The following is a 16,333-nucleotide window of genomic DNA, read 5'->3' on the forward strand; positions in this document are numbered from 1 at the left end:
AAAAAAACGTTGATGACGTCACGGTTACATTAAAAAATTATGTCTATGATCTGATAGATAACTTAAAGGTTGGTTCTCGCGGTAAGGGACGACATCAAAAGTTCAATGCAGGATAAAAAACTTAATTCATATATTTTTTTCACTGACCCCCTACCCCCCTCTTAACTTAATTTGTGAAAAAATTGATTGGCCAATAAGGATATATATAAAATCGATTTCAATTAAACAAAACTTGTAGCAAATCCTAAACTACATTATTATTTTCAAATGCAATGCAAAATTATAAGTAAATTATATCAGCAGGATATAGGAACAGAGGTTTTTATAATTGAAAGGTTATACATATATTTAGCTATGTTTAACCCTGCCGCATTTTTGCGCCCGTCCCAATCCAGGAGCCTCTGGCCTTGTTAGTCTTGTATGAATTTTAATTTTAGTTCATTTATATATTTCGGAGCTAAGGTAGTTTTGTAACTATGTAGTTTTTCAAACATTATTCACCGATGAAGTATCCCGAAAACACAGACCAATGTCCTCCATAAACTCCTTGTCCATTGGTCCACACAATTTTTACGTGATCACCCTTCTGTAAAGCTAATACACAGTTAACAGTACCAGCGGAAAAATTCTCCCCTCCGAAGATGTTTAAATGAGTCATGTTGTTCTTCTTCATCGCGCAATGAACAGTCCCTTGCTTCTCACTTGACATTACAGTGGCTGAAAACTGATATCGTCCACCTCTCGGAGCAGTGAAGACACCTGTATTTTTATCGTATGCGTTTCCGGTGTTTAACCATACTTTGTCAAATCTAATGGTGTCAGCTGGCACTATTGAATTTGTCAGGGAGGCAGTAAACGATGCACTTTCCCGTAGATCTGTAAAATAAAAAGTACGTCAGACAATGTATATTTACTATATAGAATGATAAATTTGCGTCAGTTTGCATTTATACATAAAAAAAAATTGGCGAATAATAAAGAATTGTAATATGTAACCCCGTCAAATAAAGTTGCACTCTTCTGTATATGTATTGAAGAAAATGTGTGTTTGTATCTGTCCAATGCGCACAGTACTTAGAACGGTCTCTCCATATATCATGCATGTGATGGAGAATCTTATAAACGTAATGAAATCAACCGCGAAATATTTTATGGATTGTTTATGATAAAAAAAAAAGGCTTTAAAGTAACTTCAACCTAAAAAAAAACAACCCAAAAAACCTTTATATGTAGGTGTCATGCATGTAGCAATGCTATTTATAGTGTAAGAAAAACACGATACTGTGGATTCATTTATTATCGTGGGTACCAATTATCGAGGATTGATGAAATCTTGCATTTTCGATGACATTTAAATTTGTTGTTTACCAGAAAATCCATGAAAATTGTAATCCCACGAAGAAGAGTGAATTAAACAGTACATTGCAATGTCTGTTTTAATTCGATTAAAAATAAATTTAACTTACCACTCTGAATATTTTCTGTGACGGCATCTGTTATTTGGGGTAGAGCCTCCTTAATGCGGTTGTCGATTTCTTGTTGGGTGTCAATATTAACTTTCTCGCCTATGACTCGGTAAACTGTATTGCTAATGTAACTTTTAAGCTCCGTGTCTATTTTCGAAAAATCAAGAGTAGCCACGAGTGGCAGATTTTGTTCACCAATAAGTGGCGCGTCAAATGAAAAATTTCCATTCGACTGGTTTTGTCCTACGGCAGAAGATATCAAAATAAACACAATAAACAAATTCATGACAAAGTTTGACAGGAACATTATGTGAATTCAGATTTTTCAAACTGTTAATGATTTTCACTTTGATTTTTATCACTTAATAGTCACAATAGTGCAATGCACTGAGGACACAATTAAGTTCCCACGATTAGAGTGATAATTTTCAACGGCTATTACATCATATGAGCTAGTGCCACTTCACGTTTAGTTAAAAAATATTCAATTTGTATGTGTCAAGAGGGACACTTTTCCGAAAGCCTTTTCAGAAAATGAAATATTTGCCTTTAAGTTACTACATGATAAATGGAAAATAAAACAGAACCATGGCATATCGGAAATCTTTTTACAATGCTAAGGATAAGATTCCTCTTAATTATATACCGTTAACGCTTAAGACGAAGCATAGCGGACGACTTTAGTATTTATTATAATATTTGACCATCCATACTAACATAGGATATAGTATAGATAGTCCCTGATTTGACAGAATGCAATATCGGTAAAATGAAATTTTGAAGAAAAAAACTACGTTTCATATATAATTCATTTAGGTTATTGCACCAATTCTTCAAGTGTCTTGAGAAAAAAAATATTAAACGTGCTTGCTACGGAAATATGTTTACCATGTTTGTTTATTATTGCAATGCAATGCACATAGCAAAAGTATTTTGTTGTGTTCTGCAGGGCACATCTAGTTGTTGCTTCGAAATAAGTTCGATACCTGCGCTAACTTTTGATGCCCTTGTTCCAAGTACTAAAAAAAATACATTTCTGTTCGGAAATCTGCAAAAAGAAAAACTTACCTTTGGTAACCTGATTTTTGTTCGTATTGTATCAAATACAATATAATTATTCATTACGCAATTTATTTTATGTTATTCTGTGTTGAAGATCCATTGGTGGTCTTCGGCTGTTTTCTACTCTTGGGTCTCTTTGACACATTCCCCATTTTAATCGTAGTCATAATTTTGTATTTTCTTTCCAGTTTAACCAACACAATGGCTATTGCCGATGTTATGGATGACGTAGATTACAAAACAATAAATTTCAACATAGAAGAAGCAGAATTCAGACACCCGTTATGGCTGACAGAATCACACTTTGTTTATAACCTCTATAGAGACGATGAAGGTCATCTGAACTGTCATAGAAATGCTGCAGGCGATCCCATTCTTTCACCTAGGTACGTAAAGTTTTATAGCTTACCATCCAGTTTAAACCTATTATAGTATGCTTGTTTGTGCTGAACTGGTCATCGGAAATGTTAAACATTTTAGTCATTTTTTGATCTAATGATATTGCTTTTTAGAAAATCAGAATTAGAATTGATATTGAACCCTATATATCAAACCTTATTGACAAAATTTTGATATATTGATAAAAATGGTATTGCATACTCCGTTTCGTGTTTCCTCTGTCACATTCAGACATTTTTAATTTATTGAATTTGTAGCACACTAACCAATATTGAAATATTCCTTAATGATCATTATTTTAATATATAACAAGTGTGGACACAGATGAGTGTGGATAGTATGTATGGATGTTTGACAGTGTCTTATGACAAAATGAGTTCTATGTTTTTTCTATATGGTGTTATTAACTATGTTGCACGATGACAACCAAATCTGAGCATTATGAGTGTTATTTATTAAATTTTTTATGCCCCCACCTACAATAGTAGATAGGCATTATGTTTTCTGGTCTGTGGGTCCGTTCGTTCGTTTGTCCCGCTTTAGGTTAAAGTTTTTGGTCAAGGTAGTTTTTGATGAAGCTGAAGTCCAATCAACTCGAAACTTAGTACACATGTTCATTATGATATGATCTTTCTAATTTTAAAGCCAAATTAGACTTTTGACCCCAATTTCACGGTCCATTGAACATAGAAAATGGAAGTGTGAGTTTCAGGTTAAAGTTTTTGGTCAAAGTAGTTTTTGATGAAGCTGAATTCCAATCAACTTGAAACTTACTACACTTGTTGCATATGATATGATCTTTCTAATTTCAAAACTCATAACTGCTCCAAAAGTAATCTGATAGAATTTCAAGCATTTTAAGCCAATATTATCAACATCTACTAATGAGTCTTAATATGTCTACATATCTAAAAAGTCATAGTATTCAAAAGGTAATGCAAAATTATTCCTTTTCATTTTTTTTGTTATATGGATACACATTTGAGTGATACATGTACCAATACAATATTTGTTGTGGTATGAAAGTGCAGTAATTAGCATTTACTGTAACTATGTTAATTCACACAAATTGAAAAATAAACAAATGAATGGACCAGATGCTCCGCAGAGCCCAGCTTTATACGACTGCAGAGGTCGAAGCCTGAACAGTTGGGGCTAGTATTGACACAACATTCAAGCTGGAAACAGCTCTGAGTTTGAATTGTGATTAAATAGATGACACAGCTTAGGTTTCTGACACAGAATGAATGTGGTCTAATGAACTTAAATATTTGTTTTGCTTTTGTGTTAGGAGCAATTCACTATGCTGCTGAATATTAATCCTATATCCCAAAAATATCTAAAGAAATTTTCTTTTTAATTTCTGAAATGAGAAACATTTAGAGGAGACAAACTTCAGTTAAGAGATCAGAAACTAAAAAAATGTATAATTTTTCCATTTGTAAAAGGGCATACCCTAGAAAGTGCTTGCAATCACTGAATGGTTATTAATGACTGCTTTAATTTATCAGTTGGTAATAAAGTGAATATTGCATTGTATATTGTATAATTGATTTAAGTTGACTGAACAAAGAAAGATAACTCCAATTTTCAAAGAAGATTTCATAAAGCATTGGTATTAGGTAATTCAAGAACCATTCTGGACAAACTCCAATTAAGGGTCTTGAATTTACAAAAATGTTTGTTTTTGGTCCGTAATTATTAGACTGTTTGTCCCATAACCCACACAATATATCCGAACCTTCTACTTATGGTATTAAACATTGTGGTACAATTTCAGAACAATTGAAATACTTATACACAACTTTTTAAACCGACACTAGATTAAAGCTTGTTTTGGGCACCTTTGTACCCCTTATTCCTAAACCTTAGGGACCATAACCCCCAAAATCAATCCCAAGCTTCCTTTTGTGGTTATAAACGTTGTGTTATAATTTTGTTGATTTCTGTTGACTTATAATAAAGTTATTATCCAGAAACCATCTTTCGGACAGGATACCAATTTACGACCCCAAATTTTTTGTGGTTGTATAAAAATGTTGAACATGTGCAATGAAGTATAGTTTTAGAAATCGATTAGGGAGCTACCATTTGATTTTTATGGGGGGGGGGGCTAGGATGAAAAATTTTGTCCTGCCTTTTTTTTTTAGTTGTAATCTCTGTCTTGCCTTTTTATTTTTCAGTCTATTCGGTCCTGCCTCTTTTTTTCTTAGCTTATCCTGACTTTTTTACAACAATTGTCATCCTGCCTTTTTTTTTTGCCAAGTTACTCATCCTGCCTTTTTTTTTACTCAAAATCCTGTCCTGCCTTTTTTTTTCAAATTTCATCCTAGCTCCCCCCATAAAAATCAAATGGTAGCTCCCTTAGACTGGATAGGCCTTATAATTTTTTCCCATCCTAATTGAAGGACCGTTTACACTCAGGGCCGAGTCATCAGCAGGCAATACAGATGTATTAAAACAACCTAGCATCATATTGCTAGTAGTGGGAGTAGCATTGTCCGGTAAATTTGTTCCCACTTTTTTTTTATAAAATGTATGGTTCAAATCAAAATAGAATGCTTTTATCTCCTGAATACTTACATTGTACATAGAGATGATACTACTTTGACAAATCCTTGTCCATTAGAGTTGTCTGTCAAATCTTAATTTCACAAAGAATGAATTGCATAACAATGAACTGAGCTCAAAGCAAAGTACTTTAATAATACACTTAGACAAAGAGCTAAATCCAGTGATATACTTTGTACTACAGGTCCTTCATGACCATCCATCCACCCAAACCATATCTCAATAACATTCCATACTACATGATTGGATTCAGAAGTCCTGAAAAAGACATGACTTTTTTATCTTGTTTTAAGTATATATGCACAGGTTAAACCTTTATTGTGGATATAATCATTCAGTATCTAGCAACTATCAATTTGCTTCATGCACATATTGATATAGGTTGATTGCTCCTCTGTTGGAAATTAGAACACACCTCCATCTAATTTTAGTCAACTGACGAAGAAAAATTCAAAACTATATAAAATGTTATCTAAGACTTGTCAGTGTCTATTTCCTTTGCCACTGAATAAGATTCCATATTTACAACCAATGAAAATCAAATATCCCTCTAATAGACTTAGCATTGAAATCGTTTTCTAAAATGGTAGTTATGTGGAACCTAGAACTAAAAAAATTGAAACAATATATCTTAAATATTTCAAATGCATGTACATTTAATAATTCTCCAAAATCCACTTTATTTTTCCTTTTTTGGTTTTCTGTTGGAGACTGTATATTGACCTCTATGTAGCCTTTTCAACTTATAAAAGGGGGGATACATTTCCATAGAATTAAACTTTTCTGAAAGAATTGATTCCATTTATTTTCAATAAACAATAAATATTGAAGTCTATAACAGGCATCTAGGAACAGGCTCAACATTATTTCTAAACATGTATTAATATATACCAAAATGTGGACAAACCTACATTAAATATTCTACTTCAACGACTTTAATTAGTGGAGTAGATCAAATTAAAAAGTCACAATGGTTAAAAACTCCAATGGCAGTCTTTCCTGCTAAGGGAGCTACCATTTGATTTTTATGGGGGGGCTAGGATGAAATTTGAAAAAAATAGGCAGGACAGGAGTTTTGAGTAAAAAAAAAGGCAGGATGAGACACTTGCAAAAAAAAAAAAAGTCAGGATGACAATTTAGGTAAAAAAAAGTCAGGATAAACTTTAAAAAAAAAGGCAGGACCGAACAGAGTGAAAAATAAAAAGGCAGGACAGAGATAACAGCTAAAAAAAAAAGGCAGGACAAAATTTTTCATCCTAGCCCCCCCCATAAAAATCAAATGGTAGCTCCCTAAAATCTTGATGTGTAGAATGTGATATACCATTTTTGGGTCTATATACTGTCCTTTAAATTTAGGTCATTTTGACACGGCAAAATATGAAAAAAAATGTAAACTATGGTCTGGAAAGCACACAGTTTGTGATATTTTAAGGTATCTTTACTAAGAAAACCTGCAAATCTCAGTGGCAGATCCAGAACTTTTCAAAAAGGTGTGGGGGCTCTGATGGACCAGAGGGTTGCCCACTCCCATCAAGCTTCAATGATTTCTTACATATATGTCATAAGCTAAATTTCCCCCACCCCCTTGGTCTGTCTATGCATCTGTTTATCGTTCTGCGAAATAGTACTAATACTAATTTTTCCCCTCCCTTACCTGGCCCTAGACAGTTGCTTACCTTTGTAAACATTTTATAATTATAGTCAGGTATATATTGATTGAGAGTAACTTACATAGTAGTTAATGGGACTCTTTTTCACACGGTTCTGTGAAATATAATACGGCAAATATATACCCGTACATACTATCCGCATAACACAGAAATCTGATAGATTTTCACTCCTCTGGGAAAAATCAACCTGTGAAATGAAATACCATGCCTGGAAAAAAATTACCGGGACAAATTATCCTCAGGATAAAATATCACAGAGGACGAAATAAACCGTTACATTACATGAGAAGCCGGTTTGGTTACAAATAATTATGTCACGTGAAGGCGCACTGACGTCACAATTTGCATTAATTTTGCAATACACTATAGTTCACTCATACAGAACCCATTATCATGCAAACATGCAACGTGAATGTGATTGGTTATCAAATAATACAGAATTTAAGCACGTACAGTTAATATAGAAGAAATTAGTTCATCAAATGTGAGTTCGTGATCTTGTGGTTAAGACCGATGGCTACAGTGCTGAAAGTCCTGAGTTAGATTCTCACTTGGGGTGCTAAAAATATCAGTACATCAGAAGGGTAATTTTCACCCTCTCACACACATCTTTGTTAATGTTCCGGGATTGTTGAAAACTTGCATATTCATCAATATTTGATTTTGTGGTTTTAACAATCCAGACAGACAAATAGCAATAAGGTGTTTAGGAAAACATGACCTAAAACCTCCTTCATATATGACAAAAATACATGGGAACTCATATTGAATGGTCAAATGTGTTCAATATGAAAATTGAAATTAAGATGGTAAAATCAAATATTAGCCGTTACTGTAAATGGACTTAAAGTATGACTTTTCAGCAAATTTAAAGGGAAATGACACGGAAGGGGCCAAATAGTGTTCAAGGGGAGCAAATGCTATTTAAATTAGTATGCAGGTTTTAAATATAGAGGGAAGTTGAGTCATCTTTTTGGGTGAAGTTAAATACTGACTAGTGTGTGGTTCTCATTGGGTCTAAGCGTGACCAATATTGACAATTTTTAATATATAAATAGAAGATGAGTGATACTTGTCGATTTTTGTAATTGCAACAATTTGTCATTGATTAATGCAAGTATTATATATATATTTTTCCAGACCATTGGCAAAAATGTGCATGAATGAGCTAGTCTGTGAAGGTAACCAAATATCAGCATTTGAAACAGACGCTATTCCGGCTGATCTGTATCCAAAATTGCTGGCAGAGGCCATTTTTCAACGACAATTGCAGACTATTGATTATTTAGTATCAACATGGCCACACTCCATCCTTGACCTTCAAAGTGTTATGCCAAAGGAAGATCTAGTGGAAGCTCAGCTGCTCACGATACCTATAGAGGGACATGACGGGATAACGTTTTTGGACTGTATAATGTGTGGACTTCTAAGACAAAAGTATTCTTCGAGATTGAGAACAGTAAACCTATCAGGATTCAAACAAGGCAAACCATGTTTTTTTTATTGAGACCAAACAACAACATATTTCATTAGCATAGTCCTCTTTCGCTGCTGTTTTTGCTTTTTCTTGTGTCTTCATATTAACCACATTTCTCTCCCGCGATCTCCTTTCGATCAGCCTCGTTTCGATAAAAAGCGTGGAAAATGATACCAGAGTGTCATTCAACTCATTACGACAACGCCATGGCTAAAATAGAAAATGACATACAGACACCGCGATCTCCTTTCGATCAGCCTCGTTTCGATGTAAAGCGTGGAAAATGATACCAGAGTGTCATTCAACTCATTACTCAAAAATAATATGACAACGCCATGGCTAAAATAGAAAATGACATACAGACAAACAAACAATAGTACATAAAACACAACATAGAAAAATAAAGACTAAGCAAAATGAATCCCATCAAATTCTGGCCAGAGATGATGTCTCGAGATCCGGAAGGATAAACAGTTCCTGCTCCATATGTGGCACCTGAGAGAAATGACCTGAGAGAAATGTCAAATAAAACAAAGAGAGCTAAACTGCAGCCAGTAATATTAGACACACACACACAGCTATTATTCAGACTATGTTTGAAAATTCAAAAGTATAACCTTATTTAGTTTAAAATTTCGTTGCAGATCGCACGCTTTGTCGTGATATCTGCCGTCTTCCATTATTATGGATGCCACCCGCAGATAGAGATACTGAAAAGATTTACGACATTTTATCTCAAACTATAGGTAAGTATACCCTATAAATCTTGTTTACTTTACAATTACTCAGTTTTTAGTAAATGAAAGAAGACCTAAATATGCATAAGGTTACATCTCTGTACACATATGTTCTTACAATCTGTAGATCGTTGATACAGTGAAACATGGCTAAACTGAGTCCTGCATGAACCGAACACCTGTCTAAACCAAACATGTTCTGAAGCACCGTCATATCAAAGTGCATGCGTTGTGAACCTGATAAAACCGAACATTGGTCAAAACCGATCAAAATCTTTTAATGTCCTGAAGAGGTTCGGTTTAAACAGGTTTCACTGTACTTATATTTTGGCACTGCACAATGTAATACTTAGGGACGACTTCAAAAGTTCAATGAAGGATAAAAAACTTAATTCAAATAGTTTTTTCACTGACCCCCCTACCCCCCTATTAACTTAATTTGGGAAAAATTGATTGACCCATATGGATATATGTAAAAATCAATGTCGGATAACCAAATCTTGCAGCAGTTCAACCCCCCACCCCCAAACTATTTGAATTAAGTTTTTTTTTTTTTTTTTTTTTTTTTTTATCTTACATTGATCTTTTGATGTCGTCCCTTATGCTGTTCCAATCTCCCATGCAGAGTGATCGGTCCTTTCTCTCTCTCTTCATGGGAGGATATTGTTCAAGTACGACGTCTTTATCCTTTGTATATGTAATAATAGATAGTTAAGTATTAATACATGATTGATTTAGTTGTTGTAATTTGAATTATAAGCCGTTTTAGTAACTGTCAGTAATTTTACATCAGTCCTATATGTGTCTTTTGTCTTTTTGTTAGTTGGTTTGTTTTGTGCTTTTTACCCGTCTATCGAGTTATACAAAAAGAAGATGTGGTATGATTGCCAATGAAACAACTCTTCACAAGAGACCAAATGACACATATATTTACAAATATAGGCAACCTTACGGCCTTCAACAATGCACAAAGCCAATACCGCATAATCAGCTATAACAGGCCCCGTAAGGACGAAGCCATTTTCAATAGACTTTTTTACAAACGTACTTACATTCTTGCTTGCTTACTTACTTACTTACTTACTTACTTACTTACTTTAATAATTTAAATTTCTAAATCGAATCTTTAACTGAGTTATTGATATACATGTACCGACGACTACCAAATAATATAATTAGATTCTGGGTTTTGAGAAATGATTTTGTTTATCGTTAAAGACCTTCGAACAACATTGATGATGAATAATAACAAAAAATCGGTGTTATTTTCGCTATATCCTACTATTTCAAGAGATTTTTTGTCTTATGTACACCAAGCTTATCTTTTTATTTATTATAAATATCTGATGAAGCAGCTGTCGATTGTGTGAGAAATATTTGATATCATTTAAACACAATTATGTAATCATCATTCTTATCTCCTATTGCAGATATTCTTCGAAATATTTTCACTTATCTTTTTTTGTGTTCTTTGCTGAAGTATTGATGGAACTAAATAACTCAGATGAAGTTTTGAAACGATTTATCACTCAAGTTTGCATTTTTACCATGCAGTAATTTCAGCCTTCATATTTCAGATATAACAGAAGAAAAGGTGCAGAAATACTTGAACAGAATAAAGTGCATTTATACAACAATGGACGCTCATGTTCCACATGGACACCAGTTTCGTATGTGCTTTACTTTAATTAATACTTATAGATCATTGTATATCTAAGCAAACATACATCAAGCATTTTTCAACTAATGAACAACACAACAGTGGTGGGCTTCAGTTTGCTTCAGCTGGTCCCTTATCAATATCTGTACTAATTCAGTGAACATGGACGTCAGACTCAAGTCCAAAAAATATAAATGATTCATCAATGATCTAAAACTAAAGAAAAACAATTAAAAAAAACTTTCAAGACTTAGAAAGATCAGAGACTCCTGTCTTTGTGCAGGCGCCAAAAAGCGGCGTAGTTAAATATGTGTAATATATTAACCCTCCAGCCTCCTCCTCCCTCTAGCCAATGTAGAATAAACGAACATATATAGCAATACGCACAGTCAGTGGCGGATCCAGAACTTTTTATAAGGGTGGGTCCACTGACTGATCCAAGGATGGGGAGGGCGGGGCGCTCCTGTCATGCTTCCCTATATAATCAACCAAATTTTTCCCAGAAAAGAGGGGCCCTGGTTTTATAATAAATGCGTTTATTTCCTATGTAAAGAACCAATTAGTGAAAGAATTCTGTTGAAAAACAGGCACCTATATGTAGCTATTAATTTCTATATCATTTAGTCTATTGTGGAGAGTTTTCACATTGTCAGTCAAACCATATCTTCTTTTTTCTTATAGAAATTCATATATGATAGGAGGATCTTGACTTCTGAATACGAATACATATTGAAGTTGTTCCTATAGAAAAATAAAACAAAAACAACGTTTGTAAGTTTTTGATACTCATTTCAGCACCTATTACCATTATATTGGACTGTAAAATGACTTTAGACGATGTTCCTATTGGTTTGGCCTTACAGAACGAGACTCCATTCAGATTTGCTTGTCAGAGGCTGTGGACAGAACGTATAAGTGATGTCAATCTACCATTAAACTTACTACATAGAGTACTTGAACCAAGGGTAATTAAACTAACAATTGTTGAAGGTCGTACGGTGACCTATAGTTGTTAATTTCTGTGTTATTTTGGTCTCTTGTGGACAGTTGTCTCATTGACAATCATGCCACATCTTCTTTTTTTATATTTAATAAAATATAACCTTATTGACTGCTATAGATCTAATGTGTTATGTAAGCAAACTCTGTTCATTAAGTCAGTTACACGTATTGATCTTCTGTTATGCGGAATACACCAGTCAAAGGGAGTTAATTAAGATTACTTTCTTTTGTTTTATTTTTCTCTCTAAATATTTATCATATTGAATATTTGTAAATTCATTTGTAGTTGTAAGGATTTTATTAATGTGAATAGTGCAACTGAATTAGTATTGCAATACTAACTTGCGTTCTAATATCTGATACAAATACAAATGTATCTGTATACAGCTTTTCCAAAATTCACAATAATTAATCTCAAATTTTGATTGATCATGTCAAAATCGCAATTATAAATGCTCGCAATAATTCCAAAAATTCAGTTATAGATGTTAGATTCCCATCTTAATTGACTTTCAAGTGCTCCTACGAAAAGTCAGTGGTCCTCTCCGGGTACTCTAGTTGCTATGGTATAGTCAAGATGACCGACAGTAGTATAAACAACATATCACAAGCGAACAAAAATATTATAATAATGCTTATTTATTTGCCTTTTAAACAATTAAAATTTAAGTTTGATATCTACGAATAACTAATAGGCATCCTATAAAAAGCGAAAAGGCGCCTTGTTGTTACTTGGGAAATTTTTGGAATTATTAAATTCGTTTCCTGAATATTTATTTTCAAATTCCCTATTAAAATTCAATAACATTTCTAATTTAAATAATTAATATTTCAGGACTTAACAGAACTTGAAATAGAAGATAGGAATCTCTGTACAGACGACGACAAAATGGAGATTTTACTTGAAGCATTGTCGTTGTTGCCAAACATAAAGTCACTCAGTCTCCCAAATACCATACACTGTAACGAAAACGAGACAGCAGTGAAAGAACTGAACAAAGTACTGAGAACGATGACAAATTTGAAGAAATTAAATTTTCCTCTTTGTAACTTAAAAGATAATTTAAGTGACCTTTTGACAGGACTGCAGCAGACAATGACGTTTCTGTCGCTTAGAGACTGTCGTTTGTCCGAAGCAGACGTGTTGTTTCTGCTAGAATGGCCGTTAACACGTGGTTTGTTTGATCTGAATGTAAGCAGAAACAATCTTCGGAATTCATACCAAAGTATTTTGTCTCTGTTAGAACAACTAGAAGAAATCCGATGTTTTTCATTGTCTTACTGTTGTTTTAGTCCTGCAGAACTAAGAAATATTGTTGATGTTGCTTCTAAATGTACAAACATAAAAACTCTTGGAATCCAAAGTTTCACGCCATTATCAGAAACCGATAGTCAAATGATCTTGAAAGGATGTTGTTTGTTGACAAACCTGCAGAAATGTCTAATGTTACCAGAATGTCACGCCTTTTTAGGGAGCAATGATTTAGATAGGTTTGATAACAGAGAAAAATATTTGGAATTTTGTGACAACATACTATCCGATTTAAAACGTGATGATATAGAACTTGAATAAGTGTATATACAACAAAACAACTTTTATTTATTTTCTTATTTATTCATTTATTTTGTTAATAATTAACCTAAGCTACCTCCTTTTATTTTTAAAAGTCATCTCTTATTTGGATTCGGTAAAACAAAAAGGGTGTGTGTTACCTTTTATGACATTTTTTAGCTGAAATCCACCAAGTAAAGAATAACAGTACGTCGAAACTAAATAAAGTTACAGAGCATACATGTTTCGTGGAAATAACGAATTCCGGTTCGTACCTGCAGCAAGAATATTAATCAACACCAGAAAAACATAACTAATGTGTTGAAATATATTAAAAAAAAATATTGAAAGTGGATCGAACAACTTTCATGAACAGAATAATCAATTATAGTATAATTAACGTCAAAAACTTTGTGCTTACTCAGCACATATAGAAAAAGGCGCCAGATAGAAAAGATGAGGTGGACGAATTTACTGCCCAATCCATTCATGTATGAACTCGTTTGTAATTTTCAGAGAACCATTTTTGCTTGGCAAATTATATATGTAAATCAGCTTTAGTTTAAGTTTATATTTCACATACATGATTTGAAAGCACATCCTTTACATTGTATAGACTCATAAATTAATTCAAAATAATCAGAATATCAAAGATGCCATGCAACCTTTCATTATTAATGTAACTTGTTTTATTTTGTACAATTAAAAAAAAAACATCTTGCAAAATGTATATTTGTAAAGTGAATTCTTGGAATTGTTTCTTTTGATATTTTGTACAAAGAATAATGCAAAATATGTATGATGTAATAACAAATCCGGTAAATAGTCTAATTCGGTAGGTCACATTCATGAAAGGGAAGGGGACTGCAGTTACGACAAAAGGAACATATCTGATATCATTTGTGAAACGGTTATTCCATAACGGTCAACCAACTCGTGATGGCGTCCGTAAAATTTACGAAGGAACGATTTCAACTTCACCATTTAGAACTCTTGATTTAATAGATTCCTTGTGAGCAGCAACCCTCTATCAAGAAAATCATGATAGGAAATGCAAGTACGGGAATATCGAATCAATTTGGAGATATATACCCCGTATGCAGGTACTGCTGGAATGTTGCTACTTAGAAATGGAAAGTTCACAATCGGAAAGCTAAAATCATCTCTTTTGTCGTAATGTTATGTTTTCAACCGACCCTCATTGTCAATTTCTAGATGTAAGTCAAGATTTGAGGCCGACTTAACTGTATCTGTAGTATTCTTTATCTCTAGTTCGATGAGGTAGATGTGTTCCACATAATCACCAAATGTTGAATTATTTAGTGAAAGAACATCATCTATATAGCGGAAAGTAGAGTTAAAGGATATTGCTAACTTCTTATCTTTCTTCCTAAGAAATGTTTTAATACTATTACAAGATGAAAGAGAGCTAGATTGTATGTACTCTAAAAGATCTTCGGAATTTTTTAGTATCCATATCTGATTTACGCCACCTCTAGAATAGGCAGTTTCACAATAACTTTGAAGCCCGTCTTTGATTGCTGATAAACTAGATGTTAGTAATTTAGAAAGAGGTTTCGTGGAGCACTTGGAAGACCCAGCAATATACCGTTGTTTGTGTAATTTAGGGACGACATCTAAAGTTCAATGAAGGATAAAAAACTTAATTCACATAGTTTTTTCACTGACCCCCACACCCCCTCTTACCTTAATTTGGGAAAAAATGATTTACTTATAGGGATATATGTAAAATCGATTTTAGATTAACAAAACTTGCAGCAATGTTGACCCCCACCCCTAAACTATTTGATTTAAGTTTTTTTGTTTATCCTACATCGATCTTTTGATGTCGTCCCTTAGGTATCCAATACAGCGATGAAAGATCCAGTTCTTCATCTTTGGTTGAACAGACCATACAAGAATTGCAATAAAACGGTGAAAAAACATCATATCGATAACAGAAATATATCTAGCAATCTTTCGTCGATAAATGAAAATTCATCTTTGAATGAAAAAAAAAATGGACATAAAACAGGACCGTATTTGATGGGTGCTTCGTGAACATTGCCCCTTAAAATCTAACATTGTTATACTTCATTTTATTTTCAAGTAGAACAATAACTTTCATACAGTATGAATTTATATTTTATAGTATTCAACAATTTTAGGTGATCTGTTTTCATTGGTATTAGAACCATTGCTTTAGTCAAAGTAGAATTTAAAAATTATGGTTATATCGGCAGACAATTTGCCTTGGAACAGGTCATATTCAGACCCATCAAAAAGCTATTACAAGGTTGTTTTAGAGTACATATAGCGTTGAACTACACTGTAACTTGGGGAATCTCGTATATCATCCCCATTCCGACAGTACCAGACTTCGGGTGAATTTATGCACCCACCCGTAAAATCAGGACGGATTACTTTTAGGCTGCATCTCTTACACAAACCTTTTTATAGTTCATTATAATTTTAGTGGATGTATATATTAATCAAGCGTTTTTGATGCAGAGAATTTTCTTCGTATTTTTTCGGTATAATTTTCATAATATCAAACCTTTTGCCAACATTTTCTACATAGGGAAATGCCTGACAATTGGTTTCCGCTCGTTTGATGTGTTTGAGCCTTTGATTTTGCCATTTGATAAGGAAATTACCGATTTGAATTTTCCACAGAGGCCGGTATGTTTGTGCTTTTATTTGTTGCAATACCACAAATTGAAACAGAAATGCATTT

General features: G+C 33.4%; 2 protein-coding genes across 2 annotated transcripts in view; one reads left to right on the forward strand and one right to left on the reverse strand.

Annotated features, from left to right (window-relative positions):
• Window positions 1-14,322, forward strand: part of LOC139528275 (leucine-rich repeat-containing protein 14-like) — a 63,279-nt gene extending 48,957 nt beyond the window's left edge. The window contains exons 2-7 of the mRNA XM_071324181.1: window positions 2,717-2,914; window positions 8,309-8,652; window positions 9,290-9,391; window positions 10,960-11,052; window positions 11,838-12,007; window positions 12,880-14,322. Coding sequence (XP_071180282.1) covers window positions 2,730-2,914; window positions 8,309-8,652; window positions 9,290-9,391; window positions 10,960-11,052; window positions 11,838-12,007; window positions 12,880-13,617 — 1,632 coding nt within the window. The 5' untranslated portion in view covers window positions 2,717-2,729 and the 3' untranslated portion in view covers window positions 13,618-14,322. The remainder of the gene's footprint in view (window positions 1-2,716; window positions 2,915-8,308; window positions 8,653-9,289; window positions 9,392-10,959; window positions 11,053-11,837; window positions 12,008-12,879) is intronic.
• LOC139526580 (heavy metal-binding protein HIP-like) lies at window positions 494-1,773 on the reverse strand. Its single transcript, XM_071321739.1, has 2 exons — window positions 1,467-1,773; window positions 494-876 (listed from the first exon to the last, which is right to left on the reverse strand). Exons 1-2 carry the CDS (start codon window positions 1,771-1,773, stop codon window positions 494-496), a joined length of 690 nt encoding a protein of 229 aa, XP_071177840.1.
• Window positions 14,323-16,333: the final 2,011 nt, after the last annotated feature.

The sequence above is a fragment of the Mytilus edulis genome, chromosome 6 (assembly GCF_963676685.1).
Source record: "Mytilus edulis chromosome 6, xbMytEdul2.2, whole genome shotgun sequence".
NCBI classification, from domain to species: domain Eukaryota; kingdom Metazoa; phylum Mollusca; class Bivalvia; order Mytilida; family Mytilidae; genus Mytilus; species Mytilus edulis.

What these genes read in the sequence shown, in the direction of transcription:
- LOC139526580 (XM_071321739.1), bottom strand. Translation starts at nt 1,773, where the DNA reads ATGTTCCTGTCAAACTTTGTCATGAATTTGTTTATTGTGTTTATTTTG. An exon ending in CACAGAAAATATTCAGAGTG is followed by an intron (nt 877 to 1,466) that starts GTAAGTTAAATT and finishes TTTATTTTACAG; the next exon opens with ATCTACGGGAAAGTGCATCG.